Below are 23070 nucleotides of genomic sequence, written 5' to 3' on the forward strand. Positions count from 1 at the left end.
ACAGGCGGTTATCTATGAAAATTGTAGATTCATTTATCCTTTGCCTCAGCAATTCTGTTTCTGGGACTTTACTGAACAGAGATAGTTGCATAGAATTAGAATATCACATACACACGGTTATTTATAGAAAGAGTGAACTCCAGTGTCCAGTAAATACAGGGCTGGTCAAATAAACTAAGGTACATTCATACAATGGAAACACATGCCACGGGGAAAAAAAAAAAAAAACTGAAGAAACTGATATGAAGCTCCAAAACAAAAATTCTGATCTCTTCTGAGACAAGGTATCAAACAGTATATTTATAATAGCTTTGTGGGGATGAGGCAGAGATAAGAAATATAAAAGACATTTAAAAAGTCTATCTATTCATATCTGTTAGGTGCATTTAGAAACATCAGAAAAAGACATGTAAAGGGGGTGCCTGGGTGGCTCGGTCAGTTAAATGTCTGACTTCAGCCTAGCTCATGATCTCACGGTTCGTGAGTTCGAGCCCCACGTTGGGCTCTCTGCTGTCAGCACAGAATCTGCTTCAGATCCTCCGTCCCCCTTTCTCACTGCCCCTCCCCTGCTCATTCTCTCAAAAATAAATAAATAAACTTTAAAAAAAAGAAAAAGAGGGGCGTCTGGGTGGCTCAGTCGGTTAAGCGGCCGACTTCGGCTCAGGTCATGATCTCACGGTCCGCTCTGTGCTGACAGCTCAGAGCCTGGAGCCTGTTTCAGATTCTGTGTCTCCCTCTCTCTCTGCCCCTCCCCCGTTCATGCTCTGTCTCTCTCTGTCTCAAAAATAAATAAATGTTAAAAAAAAAATTTAAAAAAAAAACAAAAAAAGAAAAAGAAAAAGAAAGATGTAAGGAATTAACAATTATGGTTACAAAGGTGGAAAAGACGTTTCACTGTAGGTAGACTTTTTTTTCTTACCATAAAAATAAATCTATTAAAAAATGAATGTTTCTTTTTTTTTTTTAATTTTTTTTTCCCAACGTTTATTTATTTTTAGGACAGAGAGAGACAGAGAATGAACGGGGGAGGGACAGAGAGAGAGGGAGACAGAATCGGAAACAGGCTCCAGGCTCTGAGCCATCAGCCCAGGGCCTGACGCGGGGCTCGAACTCCCGGACCGCGAGATCGTGACCAGGCTGAAGTCGGACGCTTAACCGACTGCGCCACCCAGGCGCCCCAAAAAATGAATGTTTCAAAAGGGCCTGAACGAAGAAGGCTCTGCTGTGGTGAGCATGGTTAACATAGAGAGATGGTGACTCACTACGTTGTACACCTGAGACTAATATAACACTGTGCGTCAACAATACTCAAATAGAAAAAAGTTCTTTTAAAGAGATAGCTCTGCCCAGGGTCCCTTCTCTAGTCAAGTTCATTGCTCCCTGTGCTCTTCCTCCACTCACTTGCTTGGCCCCTTTTGTGCACCACCTCCTCCAGGCCTCATTCAGGGTCTGTGTCCTTCAGAGGCCTTCTGGGAGGTCGCAGCGTAGCACCCTGACGCGCTGGGCTTCACTGCGTCTTTTGGAAGTCGTACATCTAACTCCGAACCGTTAGTTTCCGCCCTAGAGGCAATAATATTTTACACGAAGCCTCAGACAAATTAGGTAACTTGTCGAAGATCAGCCAGGGGCAGAGCCGGAGCCTGATTCAGCTCTGAGCCCTCCCTGAATCCATTCTCCTCGCTGCCCCATGTTGCCTCCAGTTATAAGTCCCGGCAACTCCAGTCCCTGAGGAAGAGCCACGGTCCTCTTTTCCTTTATGCTCTTAGAGAGGTCAATGCTCAGTGACAGGCAATCACATGCCATAGGAAGGGAGAGAAAGAGGAAGAGGAGAAGGAAGGAAGGAAGGCAGGGGGAGGAGAAGGAGTGGGGGGAGGACACTCACTCTTGCAGAGACGGGTCTGAGTCATCGGCATTTGCTGTCCCCAGATCGGAGTCGTAGGACATGGGCTCCTCGGAACGGTCTGGACTCTTGGAGCCATTCACTTGGAGTGGGCAGCTATCAGAGTTTAGGCTGCAAGACAGCTGGGATGAACTGGCGGTGTCCAGGCTGAGGGAGGAGGCCGTGAGCTTCCGGTTCCGTCGGATCTTATGGCCTGAGTGCTGGACTTCGATGTCCTCCGAGCCTGAGGAATGGGAAACTGAATCCAGAGACTCTTTCCGCTGTAGTTCTGTCCCAGAGGTGGTGAGGGGGTCGAGCTCAGAGAGCGGGCAAAGCCCAGAGAGAGCCAGTGGGGTAAGCGTCCACTCGTTTAAGATGGCGGACTTGTAGGAGAGCTGGAAGGATAAGGACGTCAGTCCCTGCACTTTTGAGAGTGAGAAAGAGCGTGAGCTGGGGAGGGGCAGAGAGAGAGGGAGACGCAGAATCTGAAGCAGGCTCCAGGCTCGGAGCTGTCAGCACAGAGCCCGATGCGGGGCTCCAACCCATGAACCACGAGATTATGACCCTCTCTGCCACTCCTCCACTCGCACTCTATGTCTCTGTCTCTTGCTCTCTCCAAAATAAACATTAAAAAAATTTTTTTTAAAACAACAATAAGCGGGGCGCCTGGGTGGCGCAGTCGGTTAAGCGTCCGACTTCAGCCAGGTCACGATCTCGCGGTCCGTGAGTTCGAGCCCCGCATCAGACTCTGGGCTGATGGCTCAGAGCCTGGAGCCTGTTTCCGATTCTGTGTCTCCTTCTCTCTCTGCTCCTCCCCCGTTCATGCTCTGTCTCTCTCTGTCCCAAAAATAAATAAACGTTGAAAAAAAAATTAAAAAAAAAAAAAAACAACAATAAGCATTTATTCCTCAAAAAACATATTTTTTAATGTTTATTTTGAAGAGAGAACAAGAGAGAGAGAGTACAAGCAGGGGAGGGGCAGAGAGGGAGACATAGGATCTGAAGCAGGCTCCAGGCTCTGAGCTGTCAGCACAGAGCCCAATGCGGGGCCGAAGCCATGAATGGTGAGACCATGACCTGAGCCAAAGTCAGCCGCTCAACCAACTGAGCCACCTGGGCGCCCCATTCCTCCAAAGGGACTGGGGGAGTGGTGGCCTTTGCAGGGTGGAGGGAGGCCTGGGCCCCAAGTGATTCTGGGAATAGGGCCCGCTCTGGTGGTGCAGAGCCCATCTCCAGGGGCTAATAAAGGTGGCCTCAATAAAGACGTCAATAAATAAAGGGTGGGGCTTAGGCGGGGGAGGGGCGCGCACTTGCTAACAGTGCACGCGCGCATCACGGGGCTGCCATAATGGTTTGGCTCCCGCTCAGTTCCCAGCGCCAGTACCCCACTCGCCTGGGTCGCTGCGCCCCGGAGCCTCCGCAAGTCATGTCCCGGCTGCGCCTGTTGGCCCCACTGCTTGTCCTTATGTGGCAACCGTTGTGGCTGCTGGTCCAGGCAGCTCAGCCTCCAGAGTGGGCCCTGGACCCTGCCCAGCTGACCTCCGACCCCCTGGAGGCGGCTGAGCCCTGGTCGTCGCGCTCCTCTGATCCCCCACCCGAATCGCCCCAGGCGCTTACACCCCCAGCTGGGCTGGGGGGCTTTAATTACCTGGGGTCCTCTGCTCCAGCCCAGATGTTGGCCCCGCCTAAGGAGTTGACGGAGACTTTGGTTCCATTCCTGGACACGGATTCCGTTGGAGAACTACCCCCAGGGCCAGATGAGGATCTGAATGACCAGCTAACCCAGCATCAAAGGCTCCCAGAGGTGGTTCCAATGCCAGGTTGGGATTATTTAATGTTTCCCAGGGTTACAGGTAAGCCTTTAGATGTGGAACTTACCACAACTCCAGGGCCTGAGAAAGGTGTTGCACCTTCTATAGCCCAGCAAGAGGCCCCACCTCAGCCTCTTGAACATACTGAGGAAGCAGAACTTTCTCTAACCCAGCAAGAGACCTCGGGTAAGCCTCCAGAGGAGGTTGAGCCTTCAAGTGAGCGGGAGACCCCAGGTCAGCATTCCGAGCCTCCTGGGGTGATTGATCCTTCTCTAAGGCAGCAGGAGACCCCAGCTCAGCCTTCAGTGCCTCGTGAGGAAGCTAAGCCTTCTCTAAGCAAACAGGAACCCCCAGCTCAGCTTCCAGACCCTTTTGGAGAAGCTGAACTTTCTCCAACCCAGGAGGAGGTCTCAGCTCAGCTTGCAGAGCTCCTTAATGAGGCAGAATCTTCAACCCAGCAGGAGACTCCAGCTCAGTCTCCAGAGGAGATAGAATCTTCTGCAACCCTGCAAGAGCAACCAGCTCAGCCTCCAGAGCTGCCTTCCAGGGAGGTGGAACCTTCTCCAACCCAGCAGGAGCACCCAGCTCAACCTCTATGGCATCATAAGATGACAGTTTCACCTCCAGGTCACTACCGTGATCAACATTTAAACCTGCCCAATGTCAGTTTGAAACCTCCAGATGTGCAGCTTACCATGACTGCAGAACCCACTACAGAGGTGGGACCTTCTGCAGTTCAGCACGAGACTAGAGCTCAGCCCTCAGTGCCTCTTAATGTGGAACCTTTTGAAACCCAGCATGAAGCCCCAACTCTGCCTCCACAGTCCCCTGAGGTTGAATCTTTGCCAGTTCAACAGGAGACTCCAACGCAATCTCCAGAATCTACCACACAGGAGAAACTTCCAACACAGCAGGAGACCCCAGTTCAGTATCCAGAATATCCTGGCGAAGTTGAACCTTCTCCAACCCAGCAGGAGGTCCCACATCAGCATCCAGCGCCCCCTGAAAATGTTGTATCTTCTCCAGTCCAGCACGAAGTCCCAACTCCACCCGAAGATTTTCCTGAGGAAATTGAACTTTCTCCAAGCCAGCAGGAGAGCTCAGCTCTGCCTCAAGTGCCTGTTGCAAGTAGAGAACCTTCTCCAATCCAGCAAGAGGTCCCAGCTCAGCAACCAAAGCCCAATGAGGGGGTCGAGTCTTTTCCAGTTCAGTATGAGCATCCAGCTCAGCCTCCAGGGTCCTCTACAGATGTTGTAGCTCAGTCTCCAGTACAGCATGAGGTGACATTCTCACCTCCAGGTCCAGGTGAAGCTCAGCATCCAGTGTTGCCTAATATCACAGTTAAACCTGTGGATCTGAGGATTTTCATAAGTCCCCAGGCAACTAAGGAGGTTGAACATCTTCCAGTGCAGCAGGATGTCCCTGCTCAATCTCCTATTCCCCCTGAGCAAGTTGAATTTTCTCCAGCTCAGTCCAAGCGTCTTTCCCAGTCTCCAGAGTCCCCTGAAGATGAGTCTTCTCCAGGCCAACAAGAGGTCCTAGCTCAGACTCCAGACCCCCGTAAGGCTGTGGAACCTGCTTCAGGCCAACAGGAGGCCCCAGCTCAGTCTGTAGTCCCCCAGCTGGCCCCAGCTGTATCTCCTGAGCCCCCTAAGGAGGTAGAACCTTCTCCCACACCACAGGAGGCCCCAGCTCAGCTTTCAGAGCCTCCTGAGAAGGTAGAACCATCTCCAGTTCAGCAGGAAGTCCCAGCTCAGCCTTCAGAGCCCCCTAATGAGGCAGAATCTTCTCCAACCCCGCAGGAGGCCCTGGTTCAGTCTCCTGTCCCCCAGCAGGCCCCAGCTGTATCTCCTGAGCCCCCTAAGGAGGTAGAACCTTCTCCCACACTGCAGGAGGCCCCAGCTCAGCCTTCAGAGCCCCCTAATGAGGCAGAGTCTCCAACCCAGCAGGTGGCCCCAGCTCAGTTTCCAGTCCTCCAGGAGTCCCCAGCTATATCCCCTGAGCCCCCTAAGGAGGTGGAACCTTCTCCCACACCTCAGGAGGCCCCAGTTCAGCCTTCAGAGCCCGGTAATGAGGCAGAATCTTTTCCAACTCAGCAGGAAGCCCCAGTTGTATCCCCTGAGCCCCCTAAGGAGGTAGAACCTTCCACACAGCAGGAGGCCCCACCTCAGCCTTCAGAGCCTCCTGAGAAGGTGGAACCATCTCCAGTCCAGCAGGAAACCCTATCTCTACCTCTCGAGCCACTTAAGGAGATAGAACCTTCTCTAACACAACAGGAGGTACAAGCTCAGCCTTCAGAGGCCCCTGAGAAGGTAGAACCATCTCCAATTCTTCAGCAGTCTCCAACTCAACCTCCGGAGCCCTCTAAGGAGGCAGAAACTCCTCCAGCCCAGCAGGAGGCCCCCGTTCAGCCTCCAGAGCCACCCGAGGAGGTTGTAGCACAACCTCCAGTCCGTAATGAGGTGACAGTTCCACCTCTAGGACAAGAGCAAGCTCAGCATCCAAACTTGCCCAATGTTACTATTCAGCCTGCTGACCTGGAGCTTACTGCAACTCCAGAACCTACTGTGGAGGCTGAGCATTCTACAATCATGCAGCAGACTATAGCTCCTCCAGAGGACACTGCGGTGACACCTCCACATCCAGAGCAGGTCCAGGCTCAGCATCCAAATTTGACTGAAGCCAGAGTTCAGCCTTTAGACCCGGAACTGACCATAACTCCAGAACCCACTACAGAGGTTGAAACTTCAACCACGCAAGAGATCCCAGGTCACCCTTCAGGGCCACCTAAGAAGGTTGTAGTTCAGCCTCCACTGTTTCGGGAGGTGACAGTTCCAACTCCAGGTCTGGATCGATCTCGTCATCCATTGTCACCTAATGTAACAGTTCAGCCTTTGGACCTAGAGCTTACCATAACTCCAGAACCCACTATGGAGGTTAAAGCTTCTACAGCCCTGAAGAAAACTACAGCTCCTCCAAAGGACCTTGAGGTAACATTTGCACATCTAGAGCAGGTTCAGGTTCAGCCTTCAACCTTGAATAAGGCCAAAACTCAACAGACCCCAGACCAGCCTCCAGAGCCGCCTAAGGAACTTGTAGCTCAACCTCCAGTATATCAAGAGGCAGCAGTTCCAACACCAGATCAGGATCAAGCTCAGCGTCTGTGGTTGCCGAATGTAACAGTTCAGCCTTTGGACTTGGTGCTTACCGTAACTACAGAACCCACTACGGATGTTAAACATCCCTCAGCCCTGCAGCAGACTACCGCTCCTCCAGAGGACCTTGAGGTGACATTTCCACATTCAGAGCACATTCAGCATCCAACCTTAACTAAAGTCACAGTTAAACCTTTGGACCCAGGGCTTCCCATAACTCCAGAATCCACTACGGAGACTGAACCTTCTCTAACCATGCAAGAGACCCCAACCCAGCCTCCAGAGCCACCTAAGGAGGTTGTTCCGTATCCATCCCAACAGGAAGTGACAGTTCCTACTCCAAGTAAGGATCAAGGTCAGCAACCAACATTGCCCAGTGTCACAGCTCATCATGTGGACTTGGGGCTTACCATAACTCCAGAACCTACTACAGAGGCTGAACATTCTACACCCATGAAGGAGACTACAGCTCCTCCTCCAAAGGACCGTGAGGTGACACTAGCACATCCAGAGCAGGTTCAGAGTCAGCATCCAAACCTGACTGAAGTCACAGTTCCACCTATGGACCTGGAACTTACTGTAACTGCAGGATCCAGTGTGGAGACTGAACCTTCTCCAACCATGCGAGACACCCCAACTCAGCCTCCAGAGCCACCTAAGGAGGTTGTAGTTCAATATCCATTCGAGCAGGAAGTGACAGTTCCAACTCCAAGTAAGGATCAAGGTCAGCATCCAGCATCACCCATCATCCCATTTCGTCATGTGGAGCTTACTATAACTCCAGAACCTATTACAGAGGCTGAACATTTGACAACCCTGAAGAAGACTACAGCTCCTCCCCCAAAGGACCTTGAGGTGACACTTGCACATCCAGAACAGGTTCAGAGTCAACATCGAAACCTGACTGAAGTCACGGTTCCACCTATGGACCTAGAAATTCCTGTAAGTCAGCAACCAGAGTCATTTGAGACAGGTTTTCCTCCAACAACTCAACATTCTGTGGTGCATTTTGTAAACTATACCTCAGAAAAGGCATACACAACTTTAACTTGGCAACCAGAACAGAATGCCACCACAGACCTCAAAATATGTGAGCGCTGTACCTGCAAAGATGAGACACTGTCGTGTGTTGGTCTCAGCCTACAGCAGAGGCTCCGCAGAGTGCCCGAGCCGGAGCCCGACACCTACAACGGCACCTTCACCATCTTGTAAGAATCGCCTTTACTTGTTCGTTCTCTGCCTCCTGCTTGACATGGCCGTCTCTTCCTCAATGTCGTCCTGGGCCTTCCTCATCTCCCCAACCACGTTGACTGACTTTCTGTTTTTACCTTTTCTTTGTCAACTATCCCTTATCTTCATTTTCCTTTTTACTACTGTTCGCCCTTCTCCAATCTTTTACTTGTAATTGTCCTTATTCTTTTTCCTTATCCAATTTTTAGCCCCATTATTTCATTCCTTAACCTCTACTCTCCCATTTTTGCTCCATCCTCTATAATAGGATACAACAGAGTAGTGAAGAGTAGAGATTCTGGAACTAGATTGCCTGCGTTTGGGCCGAGGTCTGTCATCTATTAGCTTTGTGACTCAGTTTCCTTTTCTGTGAAATGGAAATTATGATAGCTACCATCTCATGGGATTATTGTGAGATCTAGATGAGGTAATACATATGAAGCACTTGGATCAGTGCCTGGCAAAATATGAGTGTTAGCTGTTATTATTTTGATTCCCCAGACCTCATCTTTGACCCCCGGCCTTCCACATACAGTACTCGGTTTGGGCCCAACCCAAGAGTAAGTACGATGGGCGCCACACTAGGATGAAATCGTCTTCAGAACATGAAATGACAGGTGGGAAGAAAGGAAATGGTCATAAAAAGGGAGGTGGCATGTAATTAAGTACTAAAAGAGGTACCATGGGTGTTGGAATTCAGCAGACTCTGTACTCAGTGGAGTATGGAGGTCAGGGAGAGCTGCATGGATAAGCTAACACTTTAGCTGAGACTTAAAGAGTGGCTCTGATGTGTTAAATAGAGAAAAAAATGGGTATAAGTCTAGGCAAAGGCATGGCTGCAGGAATGATCAGGAATTAAGAATTAGGTTAGGGGCGCCTGGGTGGCTCAGTCGGTTGAGCGTCCGACTTCAGCCCAGGTCACGATCTCACAGTTCGTGAGTTCGAGCCCCACGTCAGGCTCTGGGCTGACGGCTCAGAGCCTGGAGCCTGCTTCCGATTCTGTGTCTCCCTCTCTCTCTGCCCCTCCCCCATTCATGCTCTGTCTCTGTCTGTCTCAAAAATAAACAAACATTAAAAAAAAAAAAAAGAATTAGGTTAAGCAGTTAAAGATCCAATTACGAGAAACCTTGACTATCAGCTAGAGAGGTTTGAACGTTACATTCTGAGTTACAGAGGGCCATTGAAAGTTTTCAAGCATGAGATACAGACCATTGAAACGAGGATTATTTTCAGTTCCCCATATAGGGCGATCTGGAGAGGAGAGCTTGATCCAGCGAGACCAGATAGAATGTTCTAACAAAACCTAGGGGTAAAGTAACAAGGGGCCGAATCAGAGTTGCTGAAAAGAGTAGAAAGAAAAGCCTTGAGAGCACTGCAAAGGAGGAAGTGACAAGATAGACTAACTGATGACAGTCGCGGGTGGGGTGTGCACGGGAAAGAGAAAACTCAGATATTACTCTGAAACTTCTGTCCCAGAAAAGGAGAATGATGGAAGTTGAGGCATCTTTTACCAGGGAACATAGGAGCAACCAGAAGGCTTCAGGTTGACTGGAAATGTCCACCAGGCACAGGGGCAGATGGGTATCTGTTTTGAATTTATTCCTGACTCCCCTGAAAAAAATGTGTATATAAACTGACCAGGTAAGCTGTTGTTGAGGGAAGAGGACAAAACTACAGGTAAAGGTTCAAAGTCATACGCAGGGTTAGCGGTTGAAACTGAACCTCAGGCATTTAATAGCTTCTTTTAAACATGTGTAATTCATGGATACATGAGTTATCATGGATACTTTTTTTTGTTTTTAATGTCACAGGTATAGAGGATAAAACGTGAAAATCCCACCCCACCCTCCCTACCACTCATAAGATAACTCCTGTCACCTTTTTGGTGTGTGTCCTTCCTTCCCATCTCTTTCCTTTGCATTTTTTCCTAATTTCCTAATGAGGGGATACTTTTTAATTCCTTGCCCAGTGATTTGTTGCTTTTCCCTATGCAATATGTCTAAGAAATCTTTCCGTGTTAGTTATTCTAATTTCTAACTTCCCTTATCCTTCTAACACCTAGAGAGGTTTCAGTAGAGGGCTTCTTTACATTTGTTTGCTGATAATGGTAAATTTTTTACCATTTTTTTCGTTGAATTATTATTTTCTCATTGATTTGTGGAAGGAACCATTTTAGACACATAAGTGATTTGGGGGAAAAAAATACTTACCTCCAGAGTAATGAACAGGCGTTATCTACCCAAGGAATGGAACAAATAGGACGTTCAGGTTCTAAGGAGCTGCCTTGTTTGTGCCAGTGGCCCCACGCTAGCTCTTTATTAATTGCACCACCTGGGATGCTGATAGCTGCGGAAAGTAGAAAGTTGGCATTTACTGCATTGGAATATTCCCCACAGGGTTGCCAGTGATTCTCTTATTTATTCCGTTCATTCCCTTCCTACCTATTCAAGGATCTGAACTGTGTTTGTTTCTTCACAGAAATTTCCAAGGAAACTCTATTTCTTACATTGATAAAAATGTATGGAAGGGATACCGTTGGGCTGAGAAACTGTGAGTATATTCTCTCCAAATATGAATACAAAAAAAAAAAAACAAAAAAAAAAACTAACTGCATTCTAAGGTCCTTCTTGGTCCAGAACTTTGAAGTCAGTAGCTCTGAGGAAAGGTGTTTCCCCTTCCATATCCCAACTCAACCTCTACCGATTGCAATTCTGTGTTAATTTTTTTTTAACGTTTGTTTATTTTTGAAACAGAGAGAGACAGAGCATGAACGGGGGAGGGTCAGAGAGAGGGAGACACAGAATCTGAAACAGGCTCCAGGCTCTGAGCTGTCGGCACAGAGCCCGACGCAGGGCTCGAACTCACGGACCGCGAGATCATGACCTGAGCTGAAGTCGGCCGCTTAACCGACTGAGCCACCCAGGCGCCCCTCAAGTTTTCTAATTTATTCAACGACCATTTCTGCTGCTCATAGACTGAGTTTTTTACTAATGATAATACTTTTCATTCATATAATCTTGAGTTGGTTCTTTTTATTAGATGTACTGTTTACCTCTATCTGAGGATATATTAATGATGCTATTCTAAATTTTTTATAGTGTTTATTTTTGAGAGAGAGAGAGAGAGAGTGAGAGACAGAGTGCAAGTTGGGGAGGGGCAGAGAGAGAGGGAGATACAGAATCTGAAGCAGGCTCCAGGCTCTGAGCTTCAGCACAGAGCCCAGTGCAGGGCTTGAACCCATGGACTGCAACCTGAGCCGAACTCGGATGCTTAACCGACTGAGCCACGCAGGTGCCCCATTAATGTTGGTATTCTCAAATCCTTTTGTGTTTTCTCTGTTAACTGTGTCATTGACTATAAGCTGTTATATTTGTTTTTTATTTTCTGTCCTGAATGGAATTGGCTTTCTCACTCCACATGGTCATTCCTGAGTGCAATTTATCTTTGTAGTTGAGATTTGACTTGCTTCTGTTTTCTGGTCCTAAGGAAGAGGTGAAATGAACCACGGGGCTTGTTATTGGTGACAGGTCCCCCTGAGAGTTAAAGAAGAGGTGGGAGGTGACTTCTAATGGCTAGTCAGAGTGTAGACCCTTCCTCCAGGGTTCTGGGACCCTGCCCCCTTCTAACACCAATGGCTCCTGCCTGGAAGAAAACACCCTTTGCTGCCAGATCCCAGGAGGAAGGATGTGGGGTTGATGTGCTGTCCTTGGTCCTACTGCAGTATCCCAGCTAATCACCCTGTAGGTGGCTCCAAGGCATTTCTGGTGGGGAGTGTTTGTAGAGCTACTCCCTTGGCTTTGAGCTAAGGTTGTGGATTTTCTAATTGTATCTTTTCTAATCATTCTTAGGGACTTTGGTGGAGTTTGGAGTTTGGTAGAGACCTGGCATGTTTCAATCTGCCAGCTTGAAATAGCACAACCTCTTAGGAAGGCAATTTTGTACCCCTGTTAAATCCTGGAGAAACTTAGGCAAATGTGTACTAGGATATAAACAGAAAAATGTTCAAAGCAGCACTGTTTATAATAACTAAAAATTAGAAAAATCTAGTATCCACCAACAGTAGAAAGAACAAATAGCGTTACACGGGTATTTACTCTATACATATTAAACTGAGCATTTATGTTATGTGCATTTTATGCACATTTTTAGTTCTCACAGATACTTTTTGGTTGGGGAAAAAAATTAGATGGCTTTACTCGTAGCACTGATATGGTTATAAATAGGGCTTCCACAATAAAATTTGGGAAAAGAGAGGAGGAAGTGGCAGTTCTGTCCATGTTTTTGCCACTCAGGGCTGGATTCTAACAGAGATTTTGTGATCCAGAGAGTAGGCATTAAATGTACATTTTGGTGTGAAGAGTGGATAGGGGTGTGTGTGTGTGTGTGTGTGTGTGTGTGTGTGTGTGAGAGAGAGAGAGAGAGAGAGAGAGACAAAGGAGTATGTGAGAAGAAAATATTTGAATCAAACAGCAGAGGTCGCCATCCCTACATTAAATAAGAATTAGTGTATTTGGTGGCACCATTACCCAGGTTTCTCTCACATCTATCGGTCCTGTGTAGCAAATAGTTGTAGTTATTTTGCATTTTGACCCAGAAATGACCTTTTCATTTTGCAGAATTCTCAGTGAAAATCATCTGACCGAATTACGTAAGGACACATTTGAAGGCCTGCTATCCCTCCAGTATTTGTAAGTTAATCAGTTCATCATTTATTATGAGTTTTTAGTTATATTATTTATTAAAAAATACAGGGTTCAAATTAGATAATTGCAACAATTTCTTCTAACAGTAGAATTCTGTAACTCTCTCTATTAAATTGTATAACTCTGTAAGTCTGTGGGGACCCAGCCCATCTCTAGCATTAAATACCTCCTATGCGTTTTCAACTTTTTAATTTTATAGACAAGATCTAGGAAAAAGCCCTTCAGTTGTAGAGGAAAAGGGGTAATGAGGTCTGAGCAATTATGGACACCCATATGAACCTTGTTATGTAAGTGTTCATATACCATCTGCCTTTATTTATATTTATTATTTATGGCCCATGGATCAAATCCTGTGTATGGTCTGTCTTGATACAACCTATGAGTTCAGAATGATTTTCATGTTCTTAAAGGGCTGTAAAAGAGAAAAGAAGAGAGAGAAACAGAGAATATGTGACAGAGACCGTATATGGCCTGCAAAGCCTAAAATATTTACTGTGTGGCCTTTACAGAAAAGGTTTGAAAAAGTTGGCTTAGTAAAATGAGAGGAATTGAAGTTAACCTCAAATTGTCACCTACAAGACAAGAAAATATAGAACACTTACATTAATTTGAATGCCATTAACCCAGAATTTTTAAATAATTTAATCTAAATGAAATATTTAAATATGAAATATTTAAGCAGGTGAATTATGTAAGCAGTATTACCAAGTACATATTAAATTATCAAGAGAACAGATTAGGGATTTCAGTGTGGGAAATTTTATTAGTTTATTTTTTTATTATTATTTTTTATGTAATTTATTGTTAAGTTAGCTAACATACAGTGTGCTCTTGGCTTCAGGAGCAGATTCCTGTGATCGGTGTGGAAATGCTTATGCCACCATAAAAATAGATGTTTAAAATGATGGTTAAGGGGTTGGGGCTCCTGGGTGGCTCAGTTGGTTGGGTGTCTGACTTTGACTCAGGTCGTGATCTCACAGTTTGTGGGTTCGAGCCCCGTGTCGGGCTCTGTGCTGACAGCTCAGAGCCCGGAGCCTGTTTCAGATTCTGTCTCCCTCTCTCTCTGCCCCTCCCCCACTCATGCTCTGTCTCTGTCTCTCTCAAAAATAAATAAACATTAAAAAAAAGATGGCTAAAGGGCACGTGGCTGTCTCAGTCATTAGAGTCTGCAACTCTTGATCTCGAGGTTGTAGGTTAGAGCCCCATGTTAGGTATAGAGATTACTTAAAAAAAATGAAATCTTTAAAAATATAATGATGGTTAAGTGGTATAGTTAGAAATGTTTACACTAAACAAACATCAGAAATGCCTCTAACTTCGCTAATTACAGAATAAACATCTCTCCAGCCTCATTGTCAAGGAAGAAATGTTTGCATATATCTCTGTACATTAGACATACAGAGATACTAATGTTCTTTGCTATGGAGGTTCAGTGTTTATTCTTTGCCCATGCCATCCAAAGCTGTGTATTTCATTAATCCTTTTTTTAAAAATTTTTTAATGTTTATTTATTTTTGAGAGAGAGAGAGAGAGAGAGAGAGACAGAGTATGAGAGAGACAGAGTATGAGCAGGGTAGGCTCAGAGAGAGAGGGAGACACAGAATCCGAAGCGGGCTTCAGTCTCTGAGCTGTTGGCCCAGAACCCGATGCGGGGCTCGAATTCATGAACAGTGAGATCATGACCTGAACCGAACGAAGTCAGATGCTCAATCGACTAAGCCATCCAGGCGCCCCTCATTAATCCTTATTAATGATGTGCTTTAGAAAATAGATTCTTCTTGCAAATGTAGAAGGCTTAAGGGTAGTGAGTAAAAGGAATCTCATATGACACTAAAAATAGTCCTTCAAATTATCAAACCTTCCAAGTCTTAGGGGACAACCACTTTGTATTGGTCTTCTTGGCTACCTCTGCCATCTGGGCTCCAAACGTTACAAACACAGTTTGGAGAAAAACAAAAGAGACAAACTGCGCAATGGATTGGGCCTTTCATTATTTCTACTATGAGGTACTTTGTAAGCCAATTATTTCATGTTAGGTGAAGTGTTCTCATTCATTCATTCAAAAAAAAATGTGAATCAAAACCTAAAAAAGAATGTGACAGGCCCTATGCCCAGTACCATAGGCACGCAGATGGTTAAGACAGGCTTCCCACCCTTGTAGGAACTCATGATTTCACAGGGAAAATAAACAGAAGCTTAAACCATAACGCATAAGCACTAAATGGATGATGAAGCACTGACAGAGTGCAGAAGCGGGAGCCACAAAGTCATAAAACCACATTTCTTTTCAGTCATTTTGCTCCTTCTACTCACTACCCAGCTGTTAATTTATTTTATAAATATTTGAGTTTGTTCTTTGTCCATGCATCAGTTTTAAACACAGTAGACAACGCAGATGAGCAAGACTAGTCCATACTTTCATGGAGTTTATGCCCAGAGGAAATGGAATGCCAGAATAACTATATTAAGAAGAAATTGGGGCACCTGACCGGCTGAGTCAGTAGAGCATGCGACTCTTGATCTCAGGGTCGTGAGTTCAAGCCCCAGGTTGGGCGTGGAGTCTACTTTAAAAAATTCAAAGAAGGAGAAGAAGGAGGAGGAGGAGAGGGGGAGGGGAAGAAATGGATTTGGGCAATGAGAAGTATAAGTTGTTTTTGGAACATAGAAGAGGGGGGAAGACTTCAAGTTGGATCAGGGAAGTTACTAGAGAAATGCTGTTTGAACAGAACCTTGAATGGCTATGACGTGTCATCGGATAGACATCTTGGGAAGAATATGCTTGCAAAATAGAGTGAGTGAAAGGCAAAATGCAGGAGAAATTTCTTTGGTATCTGTAGAGTAGGAAACTAGAGCCAGATTTAGGATTTTGAAGGCCTTGGATAATATGCCAAGCTACCGTGTTATCACAGCAGTGCTCTAGGACAAACTTTAGACTGCACCAGGGTCACTTGGAGGCCTTGTCAGAACACAGGTTCCACCTCCACAGTTCCTGATTCACTCAGTCCGGAGTAGAGCTGAGAATTTGCATCTTGAGTAAGTTCCCAAGTGACTCTGATATTTGAGAACCACTCCTGGAGAATTAATCTGGTGACTGTGTGCAGTATAGATTAGAATGGGAGAGACCAGAGATGACAATGCCAGTCAGAAGATGGTGGTACCCATGTAGGTGGAAAGTGAGGGACTCGGCTGAAATCAATGGAAATAAGAGGGTCAACTATAATCAAGAATGGGTGTTTCCAAATAAAAATCCAGTACCATGTTGTTTTTTTGTTGGCCCCACTTGCAACTGAAGCAGTTGATAAATTCATAGAGCGTTTAGGCAATGTACAACCAAAAATAAATTTCTATTAATATGATAATATAATTCTGAGTTCGTTCAAAGTTAGGTATTGATTAGAGGAGTAACTTCTTTTCAAGTTAAATGAAAAGGTATCTTTTATCTCTTCTGGTATTGACTTGGTGTCGAGAAATACAACTAAACCAGGAAGGTGTGCTAATGTGAGAATATCCCTTTTAATATTAGAAATTATATGTGGAGATCACAACTTTGAGCTCATAATTTAGAAATTGATGAGGCCACAGAAAGTCATTTAATCAATTCTTCTGCTCTCAGGAAAGATTACTTCCAAGATCTATCAAGATCTATAGTTGTATGTTTTATGTATGAAGATCACAAAGGTGAGACTCTTAAGAAAGGTGAGGGCAGGGTTAGGGGCTCTGGAAGGTTCAAATAACAATTCCTAATTCTCAGAGTTTAGCCAAAAGCTACTTATTCAATACTATCATCCTACTAATTAGATATCTTATAGCTAATTGAGGCAATATTTTCCTTTTCCTTTTCCTAGAGATTTATCCTGCAATAAAATACAATATATTGAAAGACGTGCATTTGAATCACTACCTTTTTTGCAGTTTATGTAAGTTACAAATATAATTTCATTATATTTGGAATTTTTATTAAACTTAATTGTAAACCTCTTTGTTATTCACTTTGAATGAATGAAACTTTATTAGTCGAAAGCTACTAAAATTATGTAGCAAATCTTTTTTGTCTGTGGCAAAGTTTGGTGTGAGAGTTATTATAGAGGTCAGAGTGAATCGTTCTAGAGCAGCAGTTCTCTGCCAGGGTGCTTTTGCATCCAGGTGACACTTAGTAGTGTCTAGAGACATTTGTGATTGTCAGACTGTAGATGTGCTGCTGGCATCTAGTGGGTGGAGGCCAGGGCTGCTGTCACACCCTACAGTTCACAGGGCAGCACCCCCCCCCCCCATAACAAAGATTATCCAACCATAAATCTCAACAGTGCTAAAGTTGTGAAACATTTTTCTAGAGAAATAAACTTACTTCTCTAGAAAAAAATACTTACTTAACACAAGTATTTATTGAGCATTTACTGATTTGTATCTAATGCACCACATGTATAAACATGAAAGTATAAATCTTTCATGCAAATATTTTTTTAAAAAGGCAAGCATCTTTCATAGTGAGATTTCTTTAGTGTATGGAGAGAGTATTGTGGTTATGTTTCATTATCTATAAATTAGAATCACTGCCAAAGGATAAATATTCTGAAAATATCTTGTTTTTCTTCTTCATTTGTGTCTTGTTTTTTTGTTGTTGTTGTTGTTTTTTTGTTTTTTTGTTTTTTTTTTTGGTGTGTGTAGAAATCTTCGTTGCAATTTACTCACCAAACTGAGCTTTGGATCATTTCAGGCCTGGCATGGAATGCAGTTTTTACACAAGCTGTAAGTGAAACAGAAAATGAATACATGTAAAAAACCAAAAAAAACTACATGTAAAAATATCATACAGTGATTGGTTAGGTGTGTGTTAATAAACCCAGTATGAATTCTGGAAAGTAGGTCTTAAAATCCATTTTTTTTTTCAAATGAGGAAACTAAGGTACAAAGAGGCCAAGAGACTTGTCTTAACTCCTAAATGGCACTCTCTGCCCTCCCTCGTACCCAGCTTTGTGTGGGCAGTGAAGGCCCCAAGCAAGTAACACCCAAGTCAGTATTATCATGGGAATTCGTGACAGTGATGCTTCCCCAAGGTGTGCGTGGTCCTTGAAATCCACTTCTGAATTTAACTTTGATTCTGGCTCACGTGCAAGTTTCCTGTGCAAAAGAGAACTGCGAAGAACTAAGTTTAGCACAGAGTTCTCCAGGCAGCAAAAGGTGTGGGTGCTTCCTCAGCCATCAGGAAAGCAGCAAGAACTCCTGAACACCTGCCACAGGGCACTGCTCTCCATGTGCTTTCTTTCCTGACCACTCTTCAGTTAAGAAGTGTGTGACTCCCTTTCAGCAGGGACATTCTGTGATTTCTCTGTCAAAAAGCAAATCATACTGGGCATGTTCAGTGGCCTGAGGGGGATGTTGAGACTCAAGGTTGAAGACCCTCCACTAAAGCAGACGCTGGAAAAGACTGGCTCACTGTCTTGTGGTTCAGAAATCCGATTTCACAGCTTATCTTCCGTTAGATGAAAGTGTTTACGGTGTGTCTGGAGCTGGAGTAAGTTCCTGCGGGTGCCCAAGAGCAGGGGCCTCCTCTCTCATTAATTTGCTGATGCCTAACTTGGGGAAAGAATACTGAGGGTCAGTTTTTTGTTTTGCCAGCATGCCAGAGAACGGGCTCATTGAGTTTCTCCACCAAGAGGTTTTAGTGGTGTCAATATAATGTCTTAAAAGTCACCACCTCTACTAAGCATCTTATAACACCAAGAGTCTCTTCTAAGAATCTGAATTTCATAGTTATGTAGGCAATACAGGACAAAATAGGGTGGAATCCGTTGATAACAATGAATGAATTCATTGAAAAACAATCCGTGCCACGCGCACTCTATGTCGACAATGTACTAAGTACCGGGGGTACAAAGAATATACAGGGACTGTCCCCAAGAATCTTTCATACTGGAAAAAGGAGAAAAAGATGGCCTTTTTCTTGTAATTTACTAAGATATTTGTAAACTGATGGAAACCCCTGTCTTGCCCGACTGAGATCTCTATCAGTTAACCATTTGTTTTCTTTCCTTTCCTTTGTCCTCCAGCAGCCAGAATGACACATATCCCACCTGGGGCGGGGGCATGTGCTAATTTGTATTTTGCCCTCAACTTGCCCCATGCTCCCTCATCAATCTTACATGACAGAGAAAGGTAATTAAAGAACCAGAGCTAGCTGGTATTGAGAATAAATTAATACTCATGCCATGTGTGTTATGCCCAGAATTCGTGATCCCCAAATACCGCCAGGGAGCCGAGTCCGGTGTAAAAGCAAAAGAGCCTTTATTGGAGCTAGCTCGAGCTCAATCCCCTACCTGCACTGTCGAAGCTGTGAGATACCCGGGAGAGAGAGCCAGTTTCAAAAGGACAAAGGTTTTACTGGTGCCTAGTGGCAGTTGGTGAGGTAATGGCTGCGGCCTCAGCTGATTGGCTGGGGAAGGGTCCTGGGGAAGAGTCCTGTTAGGCAGTTGGGGGGGGGGTTACTCAAGGGGAGGAGGTGTGGTCAAGGTGAAGGACACAGAACAAGATGGAGTCGGCCGGTGTAGGCCCGCCCTTTCAATGTGGTTTGAATAGAGCTGTACTACTAAAACGAATTCACAGTTAACTTCCAAAACATTATCACAGTACAGTAAGTGTGTATTGGAGGTTGGGCTCCTTGTTTGGGGCCAAACTTTTCTTTTCTTTTTTCTTTTTAACGTTTATTTATTTATTCTGAGAGAAAGAGAGCGTGCGCAGGGGAGATGCCATCCCGTGAATTCAGTCACGTTATTACCTATGTGACTTATTACTGGGGTGTTTATAAGTTGAAACAGTATTTTCTCCAGCATTAAATAAGTTTGTAAACCTTTTGGGCCCCAGCTGAGGTGGATTTATCTTGAACTGACTGGAGCTTAAACTTCAGGTCTCCTCACTTACATAGGCCCCTTCCAAAGTCTTGGGAGGGACCCTCGCAATTCCTGTACGCATAATTTTGCATGTTTTGATGAGGCAGGATTTCCCAAAGTAGATGAGGTTCAGACCCTACAAGGCCTTGATTCACCCCTGGGTTTCAGGTAATTATATCTCAGTAAGTTTTTTGAATGAAGCCTCTTAAGTTATTGATAAACACTGAGTGAACACGTTAGCGGTGTGGTAAAGTCTATTTTGAATCTGAAATCCACCTCAAAGCCATGCCAAGAGTTTATTAATAAGGTACCACTTTTTGAATGGTAGTAATAATCCTGTTTCTTTCAGATGAAATCAGGAATGAAATATATTATGGAAAACCAACAGTGGTTGATAATCCTAAATGTTAAGTATAGTTTTTTTTTTTTTCCTGACTTTAAAGTGCTTCTCCTTCATTCACCTACACAGGTCCAGACTGGTGGCTTATTTTAAAAAATTCACTTCATTGGTTCTAACAGTACGAGCTCCATGATTTTAGAAGCTGAAGGACTCTACGATGTAGAAAGGCTGTACCTTATCGGGATAGAGCACATTCACATGCTGGCTCGTCTGTGGCGCATCCGTATTGTGCCAAGAACATAAGCTCTAAGGGAGAATAAGGAAAATCTAAGCCTTGCCCCTGTTGAATTATTGTTGAGAATATCATTGAGGTAGGTGTGGCCACCCTCTGAAGGCAAACTCGAGCCCCAGTCACAGACACGCCCTAACGCTCCCCCAGTCAACCGGCATCTGCTTCCTTTTAGACAGCTGTGTGCCCACAAAAGTTGACACACTTCAGGATATTGTCATCGCTTTTTGGTATGTACTGGAAATCCTGGCAGCTTCTTCTCAGATTCAGAAAGGCATAAACGTTAAGGATGAAGATAACAACTCAGGGCTGTCCTTTTGGGGTGATTTAGGGTAACTTTTATTATTTTCCGTGTGTGGTAGTTCAAAAGCTTTGCCATAGTCATACCCAACTATTACTTTTCTTCTCCCAGCTGCATCTGAGTCTTCCCACGTATATACCAAGGCATCTTCTTTCTCTGGGAAGCATGGTAGTTGCTCCTCCGCCCCATATCATTTCTTTAATACCGACCTCTATTAGGTATTTACTGCGCTCCGGCACTATGCTAAGACCTTTCGCTTGTGCTGCAAGTAAGACAATGTGTCTTAAACTCTTAGAATAGAGCCTGGCACGTGGGAAGTGCTCCGGACGTGGCCCCTCACACGGCACTTCATTTTCGTTTTTCCAGCAACTCTTGTGACACAGGTAGTATTATCCTCATTTTGGGGATGAGGAAGTTGAAACTCAGAGACATCGGGTGACTTGCCTAGGTTCACACTGTCAATAAGTGACAGAACCACTTCAGAAGCTTCGCGAGTAATACAATTCCGCATTCCCTGGCACTAGGTAGGACCTGAATGACAACTGGCCTTTTGGGCGTCGTCCCTTGGAGTCAGCTTCTCACTGGAATAGGACCTTTCGAGCAGGGAGCTCCTTTTCCCTATGCTTCTGGAGTTCCTGGCCATGCCACCTATGGGCATCCCCAGGCTTCCTGCTCACCGCCTGGTGCAACTATCACATCGTCACTGCTAGGCACCCACTCTGTGCCCAGCCTTATGCTAGGTGCTTTGCACATGCTCTTTCCTTTAATCCTCAAGTTGCCTTATGAGGTAAATGCTGCTAAAAGGACTCGGAGACGTTCGTTACTTAAGTCCCTTCACCAGGAAGTGACAGCCAGAATTCAGACCTAGGTCTGCCTGATTCCAGGGCCCTTGCTTCTTGGGCTGGTCCTCACTGCCAGAAACTCCTCTTCAAGGCTATTCTCAGAACTTTAATTAAAACATAGGCTCACCATTTCAGATTCTTTAGGCTTCGCCCCTCCCCCCGCCCAACCCCTGAGAAAGGATTTACGTGATGCCCTTAGATGTCTTGCATTGAGGAGCTTCCCATGGGGAGTCACGTTCTCATGGCTCATGGACCTATGTAGATGAATAAAGGAAAGGGGTTATTCTATCCCCAGGTACTTCAAACAGACTGGAATAGGGTCTAGATCACTCCACTTATCTCTTCAACTGCTTTCCTCCAACGAGCCAGTTTTCCCTCCATGCCTTGGGATTCCAGCGTAGAGAGTTTGGAGTTTGTCCTATTTGAAATTTATTTTCACTGCCTGCTTTGGACATTTTTTCAGCTAAAGCTGTTAGGATTTCAGTACATTCAGGACAGTGGTGACAAGCTTCAGTCCTCAAGTCTTCTCTGTCTCCTCAGTTAATAGAAAGGAAACGTAGCCCATCTGTCTGGACCTCTGTAGAAGAATTTGGAGAAAAAAAAAATAACACGTAAGAAATGTTCCCTTATTTTGTGAGCTACCTTTAGTCTGTCCCGTTGCTCTGCAACAGAAAGCTTTTGCAAAAATACTTGAGTTTTCCTCTTCAAATAAGATACAGTTTTTTAAAAAACAAAAGAATACCTAGAACAGTATTTCTTCAACTTTGATTATGAGACAGTCTTTGAGGATAACTGTTGTTATGTTTGACTCCCATAAAGATAAGCCCACGAATATCCAAAAGCCAATAGACTGAGTCAGCACACCTTTTATCTGTAAGATGAGGGAATTGAACGGAAATGGAGATGATCTCTAGTGCAATGTCCACCGTTCGTTCGTATCGCAGTCTGTGGAAAAACAATTGCTGTCGGTCCAGCAGAGGTAACCTGTCGGGTCAGTTCTCATTCTCCCCTTGGCTCAGGCACAATAGCTCCATGAAGAAAAGGCGGCACTAAAGACAGGAGGAAATAGGATAATTTGGAGTGGCCTGTATTTTGTTTTCACTACAGATAAACACGGGGCATTCATCTCAGCAGGAGGGCTGCCTGGGTAAGAGGAAGCACTGAGCCGATGGGTATAAGGCCATGGGTGAGCTACCAGGAAAGAGGGGGGGACAGTGGGGGTAGAGCACTGAGATAGTTGGGGGGAAGGATAACGAACTACTAAATTGTTTTGGCTGCATAACTCTTCATAGTCTTTCTTAATAGGGAGCCGGGGGTGGGCGCGGGGTGGAGGGGGGAGGGGAGCAGTGGGCAGGGGAAGACACACACGTGGAAGAGCTTACTTGCACAGAGCCCACCAGTAAGCTTGTAGGTATGAATGCCATTGTTATTGTTTCAAAGCCAAAGGACATTCAGAGCCTCAAGGTTGAGGAACTGTGTTTAACCAGACATGTGACACTCACGTTCTTTCTCTTCATAACATTGTCTGACTGGATATTAACTAGTGTTACACAAACCCGACATGTTAATGGGCCTGAAAAAACGTAGAAGAATGGGCTGGAATAGGAAGAATAGGGGAGTTTCCAAGGCAGGAACA

At 45.1% G+C, this 23070-nt stretch overlaps 2 protein-coding genes and 1 long non-coding RNA gene across 11 annotated transcripts in view; 1 reads left to right on the forward strand and 2 right to left on the reverse strand.

Moving 5' to 3' along the window:
• Positions 1-3005, reverse strand: part of LOC147574419 (pleckstrin homology domain-containing family M member 1-like) — a 29645-nt gene extending 26640 nt beyond the window's left edge. Inside the window, exons 1-2 of the mRNA XM_086685469.1 lie at positions 2993-3005; positions 1883-2303 (exon numbers count right to left, since the gene is read on the reverse strand). Coding sequence (XP_086541595.1) covers positions 1883-2303; positions 2993-3005 — 434 coding nt within the window. The remainder of the gene's footprint in view (positions 1-1882; positions 2304-2992) is intronic.
• Positions 3006-3166: 161 nt separating this feature from the next.
• LOC147574420 (uncharacterized) overlaps positions 3167-23070 on the forward strand; it is a 52430-nt gene continuing 32526 nt past the window's right edge. For 2 of the 9 annotated variants that reach the window (XM_086687577.1, XM_086687576.1), the window contains exons 1-5: positions 3171-8053; positions 10554-10625; positions 12692-12763; positions 16624-16695; positions 17444-17524. In XM_086687577.1, coding sequence (XP_086543703.1) covers positions 3228-8053; positions 10554-10625; positions 12692-12763; positions 16624-16695; positions 17444-17524 — 5123 coding nt within the window. In that variant the 5' untranslated portion in view covers positions 3171-3227. Of the gene's footprint in view, positions 8054-10553; positions 10626-12691; positions 12764-16623; positions 16696-17443; positions 17525-23070 lie in introns of all 9 variants that reach the window. The other 7 variants (XM_086687582.1, XM_086687584.1, XM_086687583.1 and 4 more) reach the window with 7 other exon arrangements.
• LOC147574421 (uncharacterized) lies at positions 17491-22597 on the reverse strand. The gene is made up of 3 exons (XR_015244213.1): positions 22299-22597; positions 18213-22011; positions 17491-17522 (listed from the first exon to the last, which is right to left on the reverse strand). It is a non-coding gene; the product is annotated as an uncharacterized LOC147574421 (long non-coding RNA).

Source organism: Puma concolor, chromosome E1 (genome assembly GCF_028749965.1).
Source record: "Puma concolor isolate L17-30 chromosome E1, mPumCon1.1.hap2, whole genome shotgun sequence".
Lineage (NCBI taxonomy): Eukaryota > Metazoa > Chordata > Mammalia > Carnivora > Felidae > Puma > Puma concolor.